Here is a 23,754-nt window from a genome sequence, read left to right as displayed (position 1 = left end):
CAACTAGAGAAGGGGGTGGGGGTGGGGTAGGCGAGTTAGCAGGGAGAATATGTTATGCTTTATGAACAACAAACAAACGCATACAAGTGCCTGGCCGATATCGGCAATTTTTCTGGAATCAGCAGGTTTGAGTCAGAGTGATTACCAACGACACAACGTACTGTATACAACCCAAAAACCATGAGTAGCTTTCACCAAAAAACAACGTTGCATTTATATAGATCCTTCAGGGATTTGCTCACAAACATTAATCATTTTAAAGTGCTGCGTGTGACAAGTGGAAAAAAATTGGCAAGGTGATTTACACAACATGTTAAAATGGCAAACGGCTCGGAAATCGGGTGTTATTTTACAACAACTCACTCGGTACGACGCAGCACAAACAACTCGCTCGGTACAACGGAGCACGAACCCCATGCTCGGGACGAGGGAGCACGGACCTCTCATTCGGGATGACGGAGCATGGATCCTTCGCTCGGGACGACGGAGCATGGATCCTTCGCTCAGGACGACGGAGCACGGACCCCTCGCTCAGGACGGAGCATGGACCCCTCGCTCGGGATGAAAGAGCACGGACCCATCGCTCGGGACGACAGAGCACGGACCCGTCGTTCGGGACGACGGAGCATGGACCCCTCCCTCGGGACGATGGAGGACATACCCTTTGCTCGGCACGGAGCAAATACCCCTCGCTCGGGACAATGGAGCATGAACCCCTTTCTCGGGACAACAGAGCACGAACCCCTCTCCCAAGATGACGGAGCATGAACCCCTCTCTCGGGATGATGGAGCATGAACCCCTCGCTCAGTATGACATGGCGCGGCAAAAACATCCGCAGTGAGTGAACGATTTGCTCAGAATGAAGAAGCGTAATTCCGCCGTCAACCGTCAGGTGTTCAGAAAGTGGTTTAAGCACTCATGCAAGCAATCCAATTAAATGGTTGATGAGGAAAGGCTGACCAGACTGTGGCTGCATACCATGTAGGATGCCTTTAACTTTAAAGCCAGTCTTCATGACGCCCACAGCAGTTAAAGAAATAAAATGAATTCATTCAAATGATGACTTTATCCATAAAAGAGTTGCTGTTTAATGCAGAACAACACTGGAGACATCGTAAAGTTTTATCGCCCGTGAAATAAATATTGCAGATAATCCGCCACATTGCCTGCTCGCCTGTGCATGCATCATGTGGTTCATCGGTTTGCAGTCCACACAAACGTTATAACTTTATTTTAAAACGTCCATTTTTCACCAGATTTGCTTTGATTCCCTGTAGAGCACCTCGCGAAACCTCCAAAAATATAAACACAGATCCGGCAGACGCTATGGATAAGCAGTCCTTCTGGGGGACAGGGGGTGAGGTCAAGCAGTGAATGCATTAAATCACATAGCTCAATGAAGCTGGTTAATTTTGGCACATTCCTAAATCTTTTGTTCACTCAATAGAATTCTTCAAACAGTAGAAAAGGATAAGTTTAATGCTTTGGAAATTTCGCAATATATATATATATATATATATATATATATATATATATATATATATATATATATATATATATATATATATATATATATATATATATATATATATATATATATATATATATATATATATATATATATATATATATATATATATATACATATATATATATATATATATATATATATATATATATATATATATATATATATATATATATATATAATGCCTGGTGTTGGCGCAGTGGTTAGGGCAGCGGCTTGGGATCCAAAAGGTCCTGAGTTCAATCCCCGTTGGGCCACTGAATTAATACACCAGGGGGTTCACTCAGCCTGTCATCCTTCCGAGGTCGGCAAAATGAGTACCAGTGTACTGGGCCGGTGTATACCCCGGTTAAAATAGGTGTACCATATCCCTGTGTCGTAAGAGGCGACCAGGGTTGCGTCAGGAAGGGCATCCGGCGTAAAACATGTGCCAAATCACTATGCGGATCATACGGATGATCTGCTGTGGCGACCCCGAACGGGACCAGCTGAAAGAAGAAGAAGAAGATATATATATATATATATATATATATATATATATATATATATATATATATATATATATATATATATATATATATATATATATATATATATATATATATGAGGAGGGAACGTAGCCTCGCTTGCTTAAAGTACGAGGGGCAGTCAATTAGTAACCTTAACATGGCAATATAAATTTGAGAATGTGATGTGTATAGTTGTAGACGACATATGTTAATTATATCGGTAAGAGTCATGTTTTGCTTGTTTTAGATCTGGCAACATTGAGCGTATGATGTCAGTCCAGCAGTTCCAAGATGGCGGCTCCCTTCGAAGCATGCACCAGGGAGGACCAACGTTCTGTCATCCGTTTCTTGGGAAGTGAGGGTGTGAATTCCAGTGAAATCCATCACAGAATGAAAATGCAATATGGTGCCGCGTGTTTATCGGTGCAGCAGATGTCTGAATGGGACAGGAAGTCTAAAAGTGGAGTTCTTTCAGTTCGGGTGCGAGTTGTCTGGGCACCTATTTTGCAAACACCTTGCGGAACCCCAGCACGTTGTGAAGGATACGGCGTGCTGGACCATGGCTCATGTTCAATTCGGAGACCACTTCATCCAGCATAAAATGTTTTAATTTTTATTCTTGTTTTATTTTTATTTTAAAGAAGCGTTTATATATAAAATGTAAATTCAGTTTGGAGAAAACAGTGGGGGTGGTGGTGGAGGAGGGGGGGGGGGTGTAGAAGCATAAGCAGAAAGTAAATTCAATAAAAATGATAAGAAAATAAAGTTATTTTTCACTCAGTTGTTCATTTATGAAATTGTCTCCATGGAAAGGTGGTGGCAGCAGTAACAGGAGATAGGATTAAATTGGAATTGCATCGGTATCTGGAATTATTGCAGGCACAATGCAAGATATTGGCTTTCCTCCTGCATTGAAGTTTTTTTGTGAAATTCCTCGTGAAATTAAATGAAACAAAGGGAGTGAGTTATAAAACGTTCATTGGGTTAAAAACACTTGGGAATGATTCAGAGTTTCATTCATCGCTCACCTTCTGCTGAGAGGGAATCTTCACTCGGCTCTTCCTTCACACGAGTGACGTCCAACATCGGAGGAACGTTACCATGGAAACCTCCGGGGCTCACTCGACCCGTTTCATCTGTGGAGAAATGGACGGACGTCGGGGCCGTGGAGGGTTTAAAATAACGAGAACATCTTGAGGTAATTTATACAGTTTTATCGTTTATAAAATAATAAAATGAAAAGTTAATCTAAATCCTGTGAATAAATGGTTAAACGTCGTGCTGGACTCGCCTTGTGAAGAACAATTCTCCCCAAGTTCAAGTTTCACCTTCAGCTCCTCATTTAAATCTATAACAACATCAATGGAGTCAGAAACCAAACTCACCACAACCCGTCAGGTCATTCCAATCATCCAGCATCGTTATCTTCGACTTGTACATTGTTATTATAGATTGTTACCTTGTGAGGGAAAAACACCTGTAGGTTCAGGTTCCACCTTCACCACCACTATCGGATCTGTGGAGAAACAAAACGCGTTTTAAACAAAGATCACACTCGGAGATTTTACTTTAAAACAAACTCGTGTTAAACTCTTCCTTTATTTACTCTCCGAGATATTCATCAACGTGGTTTGTCCATCATGAGAGAACCCCGTACCTGGTCCCAGGTCCGTCCCGTCCCCTCCATCACGAAGGTTCTGAACGTCCAGGATCCTGAACCCGCAGATCCCAGCAGCTCCTCCCGGACCCCCTCTGGTCCCTCCATCAGAGTCCGAAGAGCTGGGATCTTGAACGCAGCTCGGGGGGTCTCGGTCCATGACTGACAGCACAGTGACACAACTGATTCAGTTTGTTGCCGTTCGTCTCTTCAGCTTCAAAGATTAAGGAAATCGCGACGATATGAAAACAGACCCAATAATTATTGTTATATTGTTTAACACATTTTCCGAACTGAATACACTCACTAAATCTGCCCTCCTCTATTCCTGTCCAAATTTGTTTCATTTTAACGGAGCAAACGGTGAAAAGGAAAGAGGGAGGATGTACAAGCCCAGCTGAAGGATACATCGAGAATGAGATAATGTCGCGAAATTACCTCATTTACTCCTTAAGCCTGGTGTTGGCTAAGTGATTAGGGTGGCGGCTTGGGATCCTCGGGTCCTGAGTTCAAGCGCCGTCGGCCGCTGAATTAATACACCAGGGGGTTGACTCAGCCGGTCATCCTTCCGAGGTCGGCGAAATGAGTACCAGTCACCAGTGTACTGGTAAGGGGACACTGCATCAGCGACACAGTCGCGCTTCAAGAAATGATAGCTACCCCGGCAACTAAGCTGCCATACGACCACCACCATTTACTCCTTTATGGACAAAATAGTTCACAAAGCACGAGATTGACTCGTCACTGGACTAATTCGTTTAACAGATAACGAAATGGCACCTACCAAGGCACATAACCAACCTGACAACAGAATCGACAGGTGCATTTATTTATTATGCACACAAATATAGATATAGTGGATGTTTACCCCAACCAACCCCCCATCCCTCTCTCCTACCTCATCCCCTCTCTCATGTAATATACAAGACTCTTTCTAACCACTGACTGACTGACTGATAGGAAAGATTGGATATGAAAATCATCACCTTCCAGGTGATGTGGAAAGCTGAAATTTTGCGTGCCGATAGACAGCGAAGCCGGTACACGGGAAAAATTCACAGAATCGTCGGACATCGTCCATAAATAAAATTATTTTAAAAATGAATGAAAAACAAGCTCAAATGAGCTGAGATCCTCGTCCTCTTAAGGATGATGTCATAAAAACGAATGTGACGTCATTGTGATGCATCAGGTTTGCGATAATTTATCTGTGCTAATGCCCAGCTTGAATCACGCAAACAAAATTCAAACAGCTTGCCTAGTTTCGGAGATAATGGTATAGGTGATTTCCATTCGCGGCGATATTATGACAACTTTTTTTCAAGGAAGAATTTCCAAAGTCGGAGATGGTTACTGCCTGCGCGTGGGCTTTCTGCATCTGCATGGCAAGTTTCACGAAGAACCGATGAAAACTCTGGGTTGTGAAACAAAAAATAGGAATGACGTCATAAAAATTGATATGATGTCATAGTGATGAATCATATGTGCGGTAATTAATCTCTGCTAATGCCCTGTTCGATTCCCGCAAACAGAATTCAAAAAACTTGCCTAGTTTCAGAGATAATTTTTTAGGCGATTTCCAATAGCGGAGATATTTTGACGTCATAACTTTTTTTCTAGGAGGAATTTTCAAAATCGGAGATGGTTACTGTCTGCGCAGGGTATTTTTACATATATATGCCAAGTTTCAGAAAGTTTCGATGAAAACTGTAGGCTGTGAAACAAAAAAGTCCACAAGAAGAAGATGAAGAACAACAACGCGAGTAAGACTTAGAGATCCTCCACGAGGATCTAAAAAAAACACATGCAGGTGAGTGACCCTAGAATGGGGAAGCATGGTAATTTTGTGTGCCAACGGATATCGAAGTTTATACACCACCGGTCAAAAGTTTTGGAACACCCCCATTTTTCATTTTTACTGAAATTTAAGCAGTTCAAGTCCAGTGAATAACCTGAAATGGTTCAAAGGTAGGCGGTAAAACTGCCAGAGGTTAAAAAACAATGTTTAGGCTACCAAAAACTGAAAAATAATGTAACTTTCAGAGTTGTTAAAGAAGGCCCTTTGGAGGGAACAAGTAATGGGTTCGCAACTGCAGCTGTTCTGCAGCAATGAAGTAAATTAAGCCTTGAAAGTTGATGCAAGCAATTCCTTCAGGTGTCCCAACTTTTGTTGATTATTTACAAGCACTCTGTCTGTATAAAAGCAGTGTTGGACCAGACTGTGTTGCTACACCCTCTGAAGCATTATTTGGACAATATTGCACTGCAGGAAGTAGTATATTGCTATCATAATGGCAAGAAAAAGACAATTAACAAAGGAAGACAGGCAGACCATAATAACCCTTGAAAGTGTAGGTCTTTCCTTTGGAAAAATTGCAAAGTAAGCCAAGGTGTCAGAGAGTCCAGTTTCCTACACTATCAAAAGGCACTTGGAAACTGGAGCAAACTCTGACAGGAAGAGGACTGGCAGACCCAAAGCCACAACACAATCAGAAGACAAGTTTCTGAGAGTCAACAGCTTGCATGATAGGCGGCTCACAGGACAGCAGCTTCAAGCACAGCTTAACACTGGTCGAAGTAAGGCAGTCTCATTTTCAACTGTGAAGAGAAGACTTTGAGCTGCAGGTTTGATCGGTCGAGTGGCAGTAAGAAAGCTATTGCTAAGATGGCAAAATAAGAAAGAGGCTTGCCTGGGTCATGAAGCACCGCCAGTGGACTCCTGAAAACTGAAAGAAGGTCTTAGGGACCGATTAATCAAAATTTGAAATCTTCGGTTCATCACGCAGGGTTTTTGTACGCCGTCGAGTAGGCGAAAGGATGGTTTCTCAGTGTGTGACACCAACTGTCAAACATGGGGCTCTTTTGCTGGATCCAGAGTCGGCGACTTGCATAGAGTGACTGCCACCCTGAATCAAAAGGGCTACCACAGCATTTTGCAGCGCCATGCAATACCCTCTGGTCTACGCCTAGTTGGTCAGGGGTTCATCCTACAGCAAGATAACGACCCAAAACATACCTCCAAGCTATGTCAGAACTACCTTAGAAGAAAAGAACAAGACGGTAGGCTTCAAATCATGGAATGGCCAGCAGTCTCCAGACTTGAACCCCATCGAGCTAGTTTGGAATGAACTGAACAGAAGGGTGAAAGCAAAGCAACCTACAAGTGCAACACATTTGTGGGAACTTCTGCAACAGTGTTGGGAACAACTTTCCGAACAATATTTGATTTCCATTGTAGAAAGAATGCCACGAGTATATGTTCGGCTGTTATATCTGCAAAAGGTGGCCACTTTGACGAGTCAAAAATTTAGATTAAATTTTGTTCAACAAAATAATTCCATGATTTATTTTTTATCTGCAGTTGTTTATTTGTTCTTTGCTTTAATTTCAGAGTACATTGAAACATTAAACTGCTTAAATTTCAGTAAACACTGGAAAAATTGGGGAGCTCTAAAACTTTTGACCCGTAGTGTACCCCCAAGAAAAATCACAGAACCATCAGAAAGCATCCGTAAATGAAAATAAAAATAAATGAAAAATCAAATGCAGGTGAGTGAACAGAGACGATGGGGAAGCATGGTTCGTATGCTTACACGATGTGTAACCACATCCCACTAGTATACAACATACCTCATTCCCTTGTGCTCCATAAATTGATTTCTGGCCTCTCCTGTATTCCTCCTAAATTCTCTTTTCCAAATTCCTTTGGCACTTGCCATTCTCCCTTCTCTTCCTTTTCTAAAACAACTGCGTAGCTAATAAATATGCTGTAACGAGCACCGGATTTATGGTGGTGGAGACCCCTGGACACACATGGGTGGTGGTCGCCTTTTCTGACACCAATGATGAAGTAAAGCAGTAGTTTTCAACCTTTTTCATTGATGGCATACTGAACTCTTATATCTTATTATGTGGCACCTGTATTCAATTCTATGTTTGTATAGTTGCCTTCAGAACATCGCACGCTCCACAAGTTAAATTATTGGATAAAATACATAATTTCAGGACAGTTTTTGCAGCCTTTTATTACCCCCAATGGATCCATGTCAGTTCAGGACAGATTAGATCTGCAACTTGTTACAGGTACCATTATATACCTGTACAAACGTGTTTCATGGTCGGGTTGTCGGCGACTAAACCGTCTCCCCACCAGGTTTCCTGGTGAGGAGGGTGTATGATATGGACACCAGCAGGATTAAAAACAAAACCTGTCAAAGGGTGGAGGAGCTCCTTGCGACCCAACGGCCATCCATATCTAGTGCCCAACAGTGTCTTTGGACATCCTCCGGCAGTTGGGTTATTTCTTATTCGGAGGATTTGCACTCCGGCCACCGTAAAAACCCTTCATTCTGCAAAACATATGAAAAGCACAAAAAAATCTGAAAACCCACTCCGTGGGAGTACCTCCTATGTAGCTGTTCTCCGCAGGGCAGCTCACTGGATGACAGGATTGGCGCAAAATCTTTGGGACCCCAGGGTCAGATTGCAGGAGTGTGTGTCAGGGTGGTGCTGAGGTGTCGTCCACCAGATGGCGGTCTCCTTGGGTTAACCTGAGGCGGTCCCTTTGGGTGGATGCCTGAAATGTCCGATCCCGAAGAGAGGATGAACACGTGTCGCTGTTATCACCTGAGCTCAAGCGTTTAGACATCGGTATTGCAGCACTCTCTAAGGTTTGGAGAACGAATTGCGGTGAGATCATGGTGGGTGGTTACACCTGCTGTTGCTCTGGTCGCCCGGATGGTTACCATGCCCGAGTAGTTAATGTAGCTGTGTCCAATAAGCTGACTCCAATGATAATTGAGGTAACACTGGTCAATGAGCATATTATGACACTAAGCATTCATCACTCCTTGGGTGTCATTTCCCTGGTCTCTGCATATATTCCGACTGAGGCGATTGATCTCATCGTGAAGGATGCATTCTATGCCACGCTCGAGTCTGTGTTTGATCAGTGTCCCAGGCGAGATACTTTTCTAGTCTTGGGGGATTTCAATACATCGACTGGAACTGATATGGATGGTTATGACACATGTGTTCGTCCCCATGGGTCTGGAACTGTGAACCAGAATAGTTCCTTGACTTTGCAAGAAGTCATGGAATTGAGGTGGCTGGTTCATAGTTTCAGCACCCACAGGCTTATCGCTGGACTTGGTATTCCAACGCTGGTGGGGTGGCTTAGGAGATTGACCATGTGCTCATTGATGGTCGCTGGAGGATGATCAAGAAGTGCAGGGTCGACTGGATTGCTCAGTTCCGCAATACTGACCACAGGCTTGTAGCAACTCTGAAGTTTCAGCTTAAATCCAGGAGAATGGTACCATCCCAACTGAAGCTGGATGTTGGCAAGCTCAAGGATGAGACGGTAGATGAGGAGTTTGCAAACAGGCCGAGTGAAGATTTAGGGGGTCTTGGTGCTTTGGGGAATCCTGAAAAGTTGTGGAGTGCCTTCAAGGCCACCATCCTTGATGTTGCCGGTGGATGTCTTGGAACTCGCGTGAGGGCGAAGAAGAATTTTGTTTCTCAAGGGACACTGGATACCATTGACCAGAGTTGCAGGGCCAGGCTGAATGGCAGAGCTGAGCTGTTCAGGGAGCTGAGGCATAAAACTGTATGTGCACTAAGGGTGGACAAGGAGGCCTATGTGCGAGGAATCTGTGAGGGGGTAGAGCATCACCTGTGGTCAAGTGATTCTCATCCTGCTTTCAGGGGAATTCGTGCATTGCGTTCCTCCAAGCCCATCCCTCAGTGTACTGCAGTTACAGCAGAGGGTGGTGGGATCTTCACAGAGGAGTCCGAAGTGAAAGCCCGTTGGGCCGGTTACTTTGAGCAGCTGTACCAGGCTGATCCACCAGATGTCGAGTTGGATGTCAGGGGTGTTACTTTCCCTAATACTGACCCTCCAATCAACTGTGGTCCACATTCGTTTGTGGAAACACAGACTGTGGTGAACCGGTTGAAATGGGGTAAAGCTCCTGGGATCTGTGGCATTGGGCTTGGGATCCTTGTGTCCTGAGTTCAAATCCCACTCGGCTGTTGAATTAATGCCAGGTGGGGTTGAATCTGCCTGTAATCCTTCTGAGGACGGTAAAATGAGTGGTGCTGGTACCGAGTGGACGGTAAAATGAGTAAAATAAAATTTTAAACGCTGGTGCCACAATTTGTCCGGTCGATGCATTTCCTGGTGGAAATCATTTTCAGCTTTTGTGCAGCAGTCAGCCTAATTTTGAAGGATTGCAGTATATACATATATATATATATATATATATATATATATATATATATATATATATATATATATGTTTCAAAACCAGATGTGTAAAATCCCTCTCAGCACAGAATGACATCAGAACTGAAATCCTTCAGGTACCTTGATGAATCACATGCCATTTATGGTATGCAAGGGAAAAAGTTCAATCGACTTCTTTAGCAGACGAGGGAATTGTATATAATATGAAGCAATAAGAGTTTAATGAATGCATCTGCATCTGAACATTTCCTTAGACCAGCATTCTAGTTGAGTTGCAATAATATTCTTCTATGAAGCTTGCTGGTACCTTATATCTATCATTTCAGAAAATCCCTTAGAAAGTAAACAAGTAGTTTAAATAATAGGCACTTCTTTGTATGCTGAAGTCAAGCTTATTTGAAAGGTCGGCCTGCTTATTATATCTTTTAAGAGGCAGGTCAAACATCTTTCAATACAAAGGAGACATATGATTATATATTCAAAAGTAGATACAAGTTCAAACACATAAAATCATACCATATTTGAGTACATTTTCTAGGACAGATTTATAACAATATATCTATTTTAATAGCAAGTTCCAATTATCAATATTTTATTATTATTTTTTACCACCCTCAAACCCATTATGCTAATTTCAGAGAAATTGCAATGACACATCCATGCTGAACTTCTCAAGGCTGGTGGAAATGCTGTACTCGTGTCATTGCAAGCAGTTCTGTGTTCTGTGTTCTATCTGCAACACAGGCATCATCCCAACTGATTGGAAGAGGGGCCTTGCTGTCACTCTCTTATTTATTTTATTTTACAGGTGATTTAATTTATTATTGGCTTTTTTTAGAAACTATATTTTATCCGAAGTTCGGGTTTAATTTCAAGATAATCCATTATTTTATTAATACAATATCTTGTGTTGATATTTCCTTGAAAATGGCAATCGTGAATATTATATAACAACAATCCTTTGAACATTTCTCTTCCACGTTCAGTTTCTTCCATTGTAAGGAAATTTGTGTTATCACCCTCATACTTTACATTCATTTCTCCAAACAATCTTGAAAAGTAATTCATTTTTGGTGTAAATCTAAAATAATTATATTCCTTTTTATATTTTTTATTATCATTAATTAGAAGATAATCACAGAATATACATTGTTTATAGGCTTTTGACTCTGTTCAATCCCACTCTATCACATGCAGGACAATTCTCAAATTTGTCATATGGAGAATCAGGGAATTGAAGGGGCTCAAGATCTAGTATACTATTCATATTGACAAAGTAAAACTTTGCTTAAACTAAAATTCATCTTCGGTATCATCTTCGATACTTCCATTGGTGCTTTCACAATCATCTATAAAACTATTCATAACTATCGTTTGAACACAAACTCTCGGTATCATAACTGTCTTCTGTTCCAACAGAGATACTATCATCACTCTCATAATCTTCAAAAACTTCAGTTGAATAATGACTCATATTTAATTAGTAGAAAAAAACATTACCATCTCTATATGTATAAACTTTTTTCATCAACCAATTCAACTACTACATTTTTTATATTAAAGGTAATTTTAAAATGATCCTTAACTACTCTTGAACGAAATGTCATTTCACCTGATATATTAACATCCTTTATTTCATCAGGATTTACATATAGCCTGGTGTTGGCGCAGTGGTTAGGGTAGCAGCTTGGGATCCAAAAGGTCCTGAGTTCAAGCCCCGTTGGGCCACTGAATTAATACACCAGGGGGTTGACTCAGCCTGTCATCCTTCCGAGGTCGGCGAAGTGAGTACCAGTGTACTGGGCCGGGGTATACCTGGTTAAAATAGGTGCACCATATCCCTGTGTCATAAGAGGCGACCAGGGTTGCGTCAGGAAGGGCATCCGGCGTAAAACATGTGCCAAATCACTATGCGGATCATACGGATGATCCGCTGTGGCGACCCCTAACGGGAGCAGCCGAAAGAAGAAGAAGAAGATTTCATCAGGATTTACATCTTTAGGCTTGTTGAAAAAAATACAAATTTCTCCTTGCATATTACAGATGGTCTTATCTTTTCTTTCTAAAGCTTCATCCATAAGGTTTTTCTTTTTTGATACTTTTTCTTGTTTCATTGCTTTTTCTAGTTTTGAATATATTGCCAGAAGGAGAGGAGAAACTTTTGTTAGAGCTACTTTAATTGATGTTCTTCCAGATATACTAAAAGCCCTTCCACTGAAGGAAATTGAAGAACTCATATTATTCACCATAATTGTTTTTATCCAATAGTTGTTATATTTAACTTTATTCAATTTTACATCCTCGACATATTTCTCAGTATCTTATACAAATGAAGAGATTGATTGAAACTTGTCTTTTGTGTCTTGATACATTGTATTTATTAAGTGAAAAAAGTTGGAGGATAAAATGGTTTTAAGCACAGATTCACCTATAAATTAAACGGAATTTTCATCAAGAAAATTTTATTTTAAGCAAAATTTGGTCATATAAATATTGTGAATACAACATACTGCGATGTTTGTAATCATGAATATAAATGTTAAGAAAACACCTTCAAACCAACAAACACACATTCAATCTTTTCAGACAAATATCTCCACTTGACCAAGAAACAAAACATTGTGATAGATGTGATAATGATATTCTTGAATTTTGTTTATAATAAACACCTTCAATCACGCAAACACCAGAACAACTAGAGGGGGAGCACTCGGGGGAGTGCAAAACCTCCGCCGCCAATACTGCTGGGTCACTCAAGTGAACCTTATATCTTATTCATTAAATATGTCAACAGTGCTGAGAGTTATAGTTATTTTCTCCAACATTTTTTTTTGGGGGGGGGGGGTTGGAAATCACTTAAAACATGTAAAAATGAAAAAAAAAAATCGAAATTTTGTTTTAAAAAAAGTTGCAAATTTTTTTTTTCTCTAACAATTTTTTTTTTGGGGGGGGGGTTGGAAATCACTTAAAACATGTAGAAATGCAAAAAAAAAATTTTTTTTTTCTCTAACAATTTTTTTTGGGGGGGGGACCAAGTCCAAAATTTAATGGCATGATCCTTGGACCATACCTAACCCCCCCCCCCTCACCAAGTTTCGTCGAAATCCGTCAAGGAGCTTTTCCGTAATACTGTTCACAAACAAACAAACAGAAAGGGGTGAAAACAGTAACCTCCATCCATCTTCGAAGATGGCGGAGGTTAATGAAGAAAGGAAAGGTGCCACTAAATTCTCGATTGAAAACACTGATAGGGCATATAAAAATAACATTGTTTCGCTTTCAAGACCCTGGACCATCTTCAATCATTGAAGCTGTTGATGTGGTTAAACAAAGTATTGAAACGATAATTAAAAACACATCAAGTGAAATGAAAACTTTTAAGTTTTATATGGGAGTAAAATTGAATATGGTAAGAGAAGTTGATGAAACTACTCCCTATATGAGGACAAACCCTCACTTTATCTCATCATTTCAAGATTTTTTTAATATGTGATGTTTACGATGAACTCCAGAGACAAGAACAAGATGTTGATAACACTGTAGTTGGTTGTGGATTTACGATGACAAAAATAATCTTTTTAGATATACACATCTTAAAATCAGATCCTCTTCAAGCTTCTTCTTATATTGATTTACCAAAAGAGATAAAACTTAAGAAAGTGGTTGTTAATATTCAAAACAAAGATAAATGTTTTCTATGGTCTGTTCTTGCTCACTTACATCCTCCACAATGAAATCCTGAAAGGGTTGAACATTATAAGAAATACGAGAATACATTAAACATTAAAAATTTTAAGTTTCCAATGTCATTGCGAGATCTTCCTAAATTTGAGAAAATGAATAATCTATCTGTTAATGTATATGGATTAATGGAAACAAACAAAGTTCAGATATTAAAAATTTCAAACAACTACAAAAATGATGAAACACACATTGACCTTCTCGACTTTACTTCAAAGGAAAAATCACATTACGCTTTCATCAAAAATTTATCAAGATTAACCAAATCAAAACTATACAAGAGAAAATGTAAAACGTATCCTTGGAAGAGATGTCTCAACTCCTTTCATACAAAAGAATGATTAAATCAACATTCGAAATATTGTAGGAATCATAAGTCAACCGTAATCAATTTACCAAAAGCAGGTTCAAACATATCATTCAAAGATTTTAACAAATCTATAAAACATCAGTTTGTGATATATGCTGATTTTGAAAGTATCCTTGAAAAGATAGATACTGTTTCTCCAAATCCAAATAAATCATACACAAATAAATATCAAAAACATACTCCTTGTGGTTTCTGTTATTATATCAAATCATCTGTTGGTGATGAATAAAGTTAGAACTTTATAGAGGAGAAGATTCCTCAGAGGAGTTTGTAAGACGATTGGAAAAAGACTGTATAAGACGAAGAGAAATAATGGTTAAAACCTATAAACCAGTCATGAACAAAGGGAGAGAAAAGGGAATTTAGAAAGAACAGTATCTGTCATATTTGTGAGGAAAAGGTCAAAGTTCGGGATCATTGTCATCTAACTGGAAAATATAGTGGTCCAGCTTATTCCCGTTGTAATCTTAATTACAAGCCCCCAAACTTTATTCCTGTCTTTCTTCACAACAACGCTCACCATGACACACATCTATTTATGAATGAACTTTTAAAGACATCTGGAGATATTTCTGCCATTCCTAACACAGATCAAAAATACATCTCATTCACAAAAACAATTCATACATCCCCCATATCAGATTTCTTGACACATACAAGTTTATGGCAAGTCCATTATCTAAATTAGCATCAAATATTAAAAACTTACCGAATCTTAAATCACATTTCTCAAATCAAGAAGTGATTGATCCGTTCTCACAAAAGGGAATATATCCGTATGACTATATGGATTCATTTGAGAAGTTTAAAGAAACACAACTTCCTTCAAGGGAAAGTTTCTATGGCAAGTTGAATAAAACTCATATTTCCGATAGATTATACACAAGTTAAAAGGTTTGGGAGAAGTTTAATATAAAGAATCTTGGAGAACATCATGATTTGTATCTTAAAACTGATGTATTGTTATTGCCTGATGTGTTTGAAACTTTTAGAACAGTCTGTCATAATAAAAATTTTAATGGATCAGACCCTGTTCACTATTACACAGCCCTGGGTTTGGCTTGGAGTGCTATGTTAAAAATGACAAAACAAAATTTGGAATTAATTAGTGATATAGATATGTTTTTAATGACAGAGAAGGCTAAAAGAGGAGGAATATCTCAAGTATGTTCCAAGAGATATGCCAAAGCAAATAACAAATATCTTCCTGATTATAATAAGAATGAGCACAACTCTTACCTGATGTATTATGATGCTAACAATTTGTATGGGTGGGCTATGTCTCAATCTTTACCTTATGGAAAACTTAAATGGCTTAAAGAAAAACATTATGAAAAAGTTTTACAAGACATTGTTGTCTCCTCTCAAAAAGAATTGGATGAAGCCAAAGTTGGATATTATTTTGAGGTTCATGTAAATATTCCAGAAGAACTTCATCACAAACAAAGACCTACCTTTTGCCCCTGATAAAGAAAGTCCAAGAAAAGAATGGTTAAGTGATTACCAACAGTCATTCAATATAAAAGGTAAATCTCCAGAAAAACTACTTACTACATTAAATGATAAAGAAAGTTATGTTTTGCATCAAAGGAACTTGAGACAATATTTATCTGCTGGGTTGAGAGTGAGGAAAATTCATCAGATTTGGAAATTTAAACAAAGTCATTGGTTAAAGAAGTATATTGATGTTAATACAAAAAGGAGAACAGAAGCAAAAACAGATTTTGAGGACTTTTATAAATTAATGAATAATGTTGTATTTGGAAAGACTATGGAAAATGTTCGGAATCGACAAAGCACAAGACTTGCTACATCTTGGAAACGCTTCAAAGTTAATTAATGGACTAAGTTTTGAGCGAGCAGAGGTGTTTTCAGAGAACTTTTGTGCTATTCAGTTGAAAAAAAGAGAGTATTGAAATGGATAAACCTATTTATATTGGAACATCAATTCTTGACTTGTCAAAGTCGTTAATTTATGACTATAACTATAATAATTTAAAGTCAAAGTATAAGGATAATGTGTCATTGTTATATATGGATACAGATACTTTTATATTAGAAATTAAGACAAATGATGTACATGAGGATATGATTGATAACATTGATATATATGATACAAGCAATTACAAGTCAGGTGATGTGTTGCTTTCATCAATGAATGAAAAGGTTATTGGTAAGTTTAAAGATGAATTGGGTGGGAAGGTCATGAGTGAATTTATAGGATTGAGATCAAAGTCTTTTGCTTTTACGTATATTGATAATAATAACATTGAAAGGTGTGATAAGAAGCTAAAGGGAATAAAGAAAAATATAATCAAGGAAACAATAAACTTTAAACATTATTACAACTGTTTAACCTTAAAGAAGGAAGAGTACAGAAAAATGAATACAATATGAATACAATATTGAAATGAATACAATAAGAAGTTATAAACATCAATTATATTCAGAAGAGATAAGTAAGAAAGCATTTGGAGCTTTTGATGATAAAATATATATTTTGGAGAATGGAATCAATAGTCTCCCTTATGGTTATAAGTATAAGTGTTAAGATATTGGGTTGGGAGTTTTAACAGGCTTCCGCCGTCTTTTTACTGATTTATAAATGATAGAATCAAGCAATAACCAAACCAAAGAGTGGAGATCTAATCAGTCTTGGTATTTAAATGGGAAACATAAAGAATGTGAGAAATATCAAATCAGTCTTATTGAAGAAATAACCGGGGTAAAAGTCGATAAAACAAATAAGTGGATACATTCAATTACAAATAAGTTGGAGGATGTAAAGAAAAAATTTAATATCCTTGAATGGACTGAAAACTTTGATGGTTATCAATTGAACAATGGAAAAACAATTTACTACAATCTCAAAATGATATGTGGCCCAGGAGGTGGTCAAATAAAAGCATTGAGAAAAGTTTATCATTTCATTTCTGCTCAACAATGACATTTAAACCAAGAACTAAGTTCCAAAGTAATAATTGTGAATATACTCGATGGTGATGAATGTAATTGGAAAATGAGGTTATTCTCCAAAGTAGAACATGGGCAAATATTTATTGGTTTGCTCTTTGAGTGGAATGAAAATATGAAAGGAAAGAAGTGCTTTAATCAGTAAGTCTCAATTTTACATTTGCTTGTATGGGAGGGAAGGGGATTAGTGGGGAGAAAATCAATCTCCCATTTTGGGCTTTTGGGGCTTGAGTCAGAAAGTTTTTTTTTCCCTTTTCCCCCATTCATTTGAATGGCTGCCTCAGAACCCCATTTATTCTCAACTCTCAACCCCTCCTCATGCCCCACCCCAGGTCTACAGCTCCCCTTCTTCTTCAAGTTCCCAACCCCTCCTCCCATCCCAAAGTTCTCAACATCCCACAAAGCCTCAACCCCCTATTCCCAACTCTCTATCTTGTATGCCATGGTTCAGCATTAGATGTGCTGCGGTTATGACGTTTACCCCGTTCAGACACAATTGTACAACTTGCATTGATGTAGACAGATGTAGATATGACAGAAATCTTCTCACATTGTGCCAAGATCAAGCCTTGGTGCATCATTTATTGCAAAATAAAGTATTCATCTTGGAAAAAAAATCTTTAATGATTTTAGAAAGGACAAAACATTTACACCCTCTGGCTAAGCCAAACTAGGTGGACTATTGGTCTCAAGGAAATGCTCGTGCGTCTTGTCGCTTAAAAAAAAACAATTCTCACTTGACATGCTTTCATAATTATGTAACAATCATATACTTCTTATTCTGTAGCCATATAGTTCGATCACAAGGTAATTAAGGTGCAAAATAATTTCTGAAACATACCCACACCAAAGCATCCCCTCCAACATCAACATCTGTGGAGAAGTTTCTGACCCCACTCGACACTTTTTTCCGCAGCTCGTCCTCGTGGCACAAGTGCTGTAATCCTCAGGAACTGCGCTTCAGTCCTATCACACCAGCTCTCCTCTTTCCTTCTTGAATGGGCACGTTTCTTCTTTTTGAAAGTTGCAAACCTCGTTCATATCCATGAGAAAGGTTCTAAAATAGATCCCCTCCATTACAAACCTACCATCCTTCTCCCCATCATAAGCAAAGTAATAGAGTCCATTATTGCAGCCGACCTCATGCACTATTTCTACTCTAACAGCCAGTTTGGCTTTGTACCTGCCCATTCCATCTTGAAGATATTACTCTGATACAACAGTGGATGAATGCTCTGAAGCATAAACAAGACTTTTGAGCCATTTCTTTGAATATCTCTCGAGCTTTTGATACCGTATGGCATCCAGCGTTGATCATCAAGTCCTTTTAATTTGCTCTCTGAGGTTCCCTGCTCAAGTGGTTGTCCGATCTTTTTCTATGACTGGAAAGAGTGGGTGGCCCTTGATGAGTTCTTTACAATGCTATTTCCCTTCAGGCTGGGTTCCACAAGACAGCTTGTTAGACCTTTTTCTGTCATGCCGCAGCGAGAACACAGAACAGACCAGGACCTACCAGAATGAAAAATAACAATATAAAGAGGAGGGGGGCGGGGGGGAGTGGGTGAGGAAACACACCGAGAGCAGTGTTGAAGGACAAAATGGAGGGAGACTTCGAGAAACTAGAGCGGCAATCGTAAAGCGCATAGTCTCACCTCACGCGTTCATTCTGAGCAAAAATACCATCGTTACTTCACTCACATCGGGTCATACATAGATCACATATATGAAGTTCGATATTTTTTCTGGACAAGAATTTCAATTCAACAAATTATGGCTGGAATACCACTTATCCGAATGACATCATCGTTATCACCCCAGATACCCCATGGGGAGTTGACATATGCAAAGTTTCATGTTTTTTTTTGAGCGGTTTTGGAGAAAAGTATGTCCAATTTTTTTTCCTTTAATCCAATGTGGCTGCCATACCATGTGACTGATGATGTCAAAGTTAGCAATAAAATATTCTCCATGGGAAGCATATCGACAAAACTATATAGACACAGATGGACACACACACATGCACGCACACACCCTCTGGGGAGAGACCAATAAGGGACGTGGGGAAGAATGAGGGCGAGTGAAATAGACAGGGGGTAAACACGATGGAGATAGCCACAAACTCTCAATCACAGAAGTGGAAGAAAAAACTGGAAACTCAGAAAGAGGTGGGCTTGAAGAGGGTTAATGATGGTAGAAAAGATTATGGTTGTGGATGGGGAATGACCTAAGAAGGTGATCAGCTGTCTTGAAGCCCTGGAGGGAAGAATGAGATTGAAGAGGATGTGGAAGTTGGTTTCACAGGCAGGAAAAAAGAAGAATGACTGAGTGGAGGTGAGCAGCGATCCTGGAATTTGAGAGTTTCACTCGAATGGGGATGACTGGCAGAGAGAAGATTCAAACAGATCTACATTTATTTTTTATCTATAATAATCAATGATCTGATTTTCTAGAAAACCAACTTTACTATTTTGCCGATGACTCCATCCTGTGCATAACGGTGCATCGCTCTTATAAAAGACTAGCAACTGCTGAATCCTTATCATCAAACCTGGACCAAATAATGGGCTGGTCAGGTACTTGGAACATGGCGGTCATCACCAACAAGTCACACAAGTTCTCACCCTGTCTCTGCACAATAATTAAAAATCGAATGATTGACTCAATTTCTCTGGACAGCGAGAGGGAGAGAGGGAGAGAGAGAGAGGGGGAGAGGTGGAGAGGAGGAGAGGGGGAGAGGGGGAGAGGGGGAGAGAGACAGATCCTGGAACACCTTGGCTTCACTACTATAATGAGAGGAGGATCATATTGTTGTCGGGCAGAGTGTCGGTGGCGAGCACAACCGCGAGGTGGAGCAGTAGAGTCGGCTCCACTGAACACCCGGAATTTAGATTGTGCTCCTTGGAGAACTCCGAAAGGCACGGGTCCCTTACAGGACCGCGTGGAATAGGGTTAATTGCCAACTTCAATATACCTAAGTATCCATGCGGCAAAGCTTCCGGGGAATTCACACCCTTGGCAGGCCTCGAGCGGAGCCGTTATCGTGCTCGAACCATGCGTAGCCCGAACGGATGGTTACCAAGACCCGTTGGTCCAAATGCACAATTTACCATTTCCCAATTTCCCAACACAAACCGTGCTAAGCCAATGAAAGAAACACAGAAATGAACTGATACATTCAACAAAAGGGATATTTATTTACAATAGGCAGGGAGGGTAACACAGAAGAGAAGAGTTATCCGACTATAAGAAATGCAGTCAATGTACAAGCAAAAGCACTTATACAGTTGCTACTTAAAGACGGGCCCACACACAGACACAGAAATGGACCCGTCGGGTCTTTATTGAAGGCTTCCAGCTCGAGGACAGGTGAGCTGGAGACCAGAGCCTGTGTATGGACCTGTCCACCTCGTGTGGTCTTTGACAATCCGGCTCGGCGGGACTCGAACCCGCAACACGATGCCGCTCCAAGCACCAGGTACCGCGCTCTCCAACCGGCCACGCACCAATCGACCAAAACCAAGGAAAAGATCAGAGGAGACGATGATCTAGCTCGGCAGGACTCGAACCCGCAACACGATGATAATGACCACCACAACGACCACGACCACGACCCTTTTACCACACTCTTTCACCCAGCCTGGCGTCGTCCGGGGTGAGCAAATTGCCGTCTGAGGCACTCTCCACCCTCATTGGACGGGGTGTCGTGGGAAAGTCGCTCTCTATGGCCATCTCAACCCTCATTGGCCGGCGTGCCATGGGAAAGTCACTCTCTGTGGCCATCTCAACCCCCATTGGCCAGCGTGCCGTGGGAAAGTCGCTCTCTGTGGCCATCTTAACCCCCATTGGCTGGCGTGCCATGGGAAAGTCGCTCTCTGTGGCCATCTCAACCCCCATTGGCCGGCGTGCCGTGGGAAAGTCGCTCTGTGGCCATCTCAACCCCCATTGGCCAGCATGCCGTGGGAAAGTCGCTTTCTGTGGCGTGATTGGACAAGGGGCACGCCCCTGCCTTCCTGCGCGGAGTCCCGGTCTGAGGCGATGGAAATCTCCGCCCACGTACGTGGTCGAATACACGTGGGCAAAGGCGTTGGTGTGTGACGTGAAGTGAAGTTAAGGAGATTTGTTGTCAGCGAAACTCCGCAGCACACACATGTAATTCCCGTTAGACACAGGTAGGGGACCCTAACTATAAACACACACTTTCTGATATAACTGTTCTTTAAGGACCTGAATGTTGAGTGCAGTAAGCTTCCAGATTCGTAACAATATCCTCCCTTTCTCTCGAACCTACTCAATCAAACTATTCAATCTTTTACACATAACCAGACTCGGTGGCTTAATGGTTAGCTCTGATTGTGTCAGGTCGTTGGTTCAAACCCCGGGTGAGTTATACAAAAGACTTCCAGTTCCTTCTTTTCAGCTGTGGAATCGGCTCCACATCCACTGTCTCGCCCTCCTCACTTCAGTCTTTCAGATGTTCTGCCCATCACTACCCGATGTGCTCACCCATGCACATCCATGATCTCTTCTGCACTGCATGCTGATTCCTGGGCCACTGTTGCCCTTTTATGTTATTCCTCCTTTCCTCTTGTGCATCTTCACTGAGACACTCTAGAGTCTCCATCTGCCACTTATTTAGTAGTCAGTAAATCTGATACCCTTTGTCATTGAGCTCATCAATGTGCCTGACCCTTGTAAAAAAAAATATATATTTTTAAATCTCATCAAATAAGCAAAGTCAACAAGAATCACATTTGCTGCAGCGCAAATTTGGGCAGGATACTGCTACACAATGTCCTATTCTTTTAAAATTATATTGTTGCAAATTCGCGCCCGCCGGTGTGCGATCGGCCGCTCGACTCGAATGGCGGCTGCCTCGCCCACTGGAACGGACAATTCAGCCGTGACCCTCTCGGAACAACGCCGGGAGCTTGTCACGGGTGGGGGGTTAACCTCACCACGATCGTGCCAATTGCCCACCCGTGCAGGATAGGGTTGCTCGCCAAATTCGATCTACCTAAGTACCTGCGCGAGTGGTCGACCGGGCGATCGTACCACGCCACAGGCCGACTCCAGACACAAACCGCCGAAGCGGTCCGTTCCGTGCTACAGTGATAACCGAGCGGTGTTATCATCAGCCTTGACAGTTCCAATTAATTACCGGGATGTTGAACCCACTACGAACCCCTTACGTGATGCAAGATGGAGAGTCAAACAAAGGAAAGGACGCAGCGAATCGGGGAACAAGTTCACACAAGCACGTTTAATTCACACAGACCAGCACGGAAGGCACGTATTTATAGTCACAATAATCAAAATGCACATGTAAAGCAAAAGCAAGAAATGATACGTACACACAATCACAGGCAAAAGAGATATCCCGACTAAACCTGACACACGGCAACACTTAAAACAATACTACTTTAAGGACAGGCACCACCCACAGTCATTTACACAAACCCAAAGAAAAGAAAGGACTTCCCTTGGTGCGGCCGTCGGGTCCTCCTCCCACGACCTCCACTCCGAGCTCCGTCTCCTTCGCCGTCCTCCACTGCCGACTCAACGACGACACAGCTCGACTTCAACGAGCTCTGCAAGTTCCACACCGACGCAGAGACACTCGACCACGACAACACAGCTCGGCGAGGACCCAACAACGACTTCAGACGGAGGCGAGTTACACGAGTCAGGGAGAGAGCGAGACCTGAAGCCACCCCACTGGGACAAGGGAATAACCAACCAACCAACAACCACACACAGACGAGCGAAGCGGAAGAGGAGGAGGAAGCGAGTGGAGGAAGAGCGAGAGGAAGAGGGAGAGAGCAGGAAGAGGGAGAGAACACGCCCCGCCCGTGTCCGTCTTTTATAGCGCGGGGCTCCGCCCTTCACTCCGCCCCGTTTTCGGCTCCACCCTCCTTCGAGAGGGTTCTCGAAAAGGGGCGTTCCCTCACCCTGACCGCCTCACGCTGTCCATCCACCAATCAGCGGCAAGCCGCCCTTCCCCCCCCTTCCCTCACACCAAGCGCGGGGAAGAATGGCGGGAAAAGCCCACCAGCATCGTTGGCGGTTTTTGTTTGTTTGAAATAAAAGATAGAGAAAGAAAAACGACTAACTGGAGGATTGCAGCCCGAATGGATCACATAAATTCCCTCTATACAATGGGTTTGGGCTAACTACGCATGTACCTATCGAGATATCTCACCTGAGGGCCCTTTATGGTGTAATGCGAATTTCCACAGCCGTAACAATATCATGGGATCTGAAGAACAACATGCTTTGAAATGCAGCATTTTCTTGGTGCAGGGTGGACACAGCATACAAGGATGTTGAAGAACCTCAAGCATTATGAATGAATTGTATGGTTCGAGAAATTATGAGCAATAACACCGTAGTACTCGTGATGATGTTTACAACCTCTTTCCCCATTTCCTGTTCTCATTCCAATTACTTCCCTTTCAACCACCACTTGACTACCGTTGCTAAGGCAACAGTAAATCAATAAATGTATCCTTTGCCACGAGTGAAACCTTAGAAAGCGTTTAGACTTAATCCACCAGGATCTTCACATCGATGTTCCCTTTTGTACAAGACACCTTCATGTATTTTGGGTTCAGTGGTGGCCAATTGGTAATGATACCAGACTAGTATCCCAGATGTTGTGGGTTCAAACCCAACTGAAGGCAGCTGGATTACCGATTTGTAAGCTTCAGGAAGTCAGGTTAGTCCCAGGA

At 41.2% G+C, this 23,754-nt stretch overlaps 1 protein-coding gene across 1 annotated transcript in view; it reads right to left on the bottom strand.

Moving 5' to 3' along the window:
• The window catches only part of LOC147009967 (uncharacterized), a 60,623-nt gene that overhangs the window by 18,644 nt on the left and 18,225 nt on the right, over positions 1-23,754 (bottom strand). Inside the window, 4 exon segments of the mRNA XM_085863226.1 lie at positions 3,067-3,174; positions 3,330-3,386; positions 3,498-3,554; positions 3,696-3,857. Coding sequence (XP_085719352.1) covers positions 3,067-3,174; positions 3,330-3,386; positions 3,498-3,554; positions 3,696-3,857 — 384 coding nt within the window.

Source organism: Eptatretus burgeri, chromosome 17, assembly GCF_056783735.1.
Source record: "Eptatretus burgeri isolate ZD-2024b chromosome 17, Ebu_testis_v1, whole genome shotgun sequence".
Lineage (NCBI taxonomy): Eukaryota > Metazoa > Chordata > Myxini > Myxiniformes > Myxinidae > Eptatretus > Eptatretus burgeri.
This window is presented reverse-complemented; position numbering and strand designations above follow the sequence as displayed.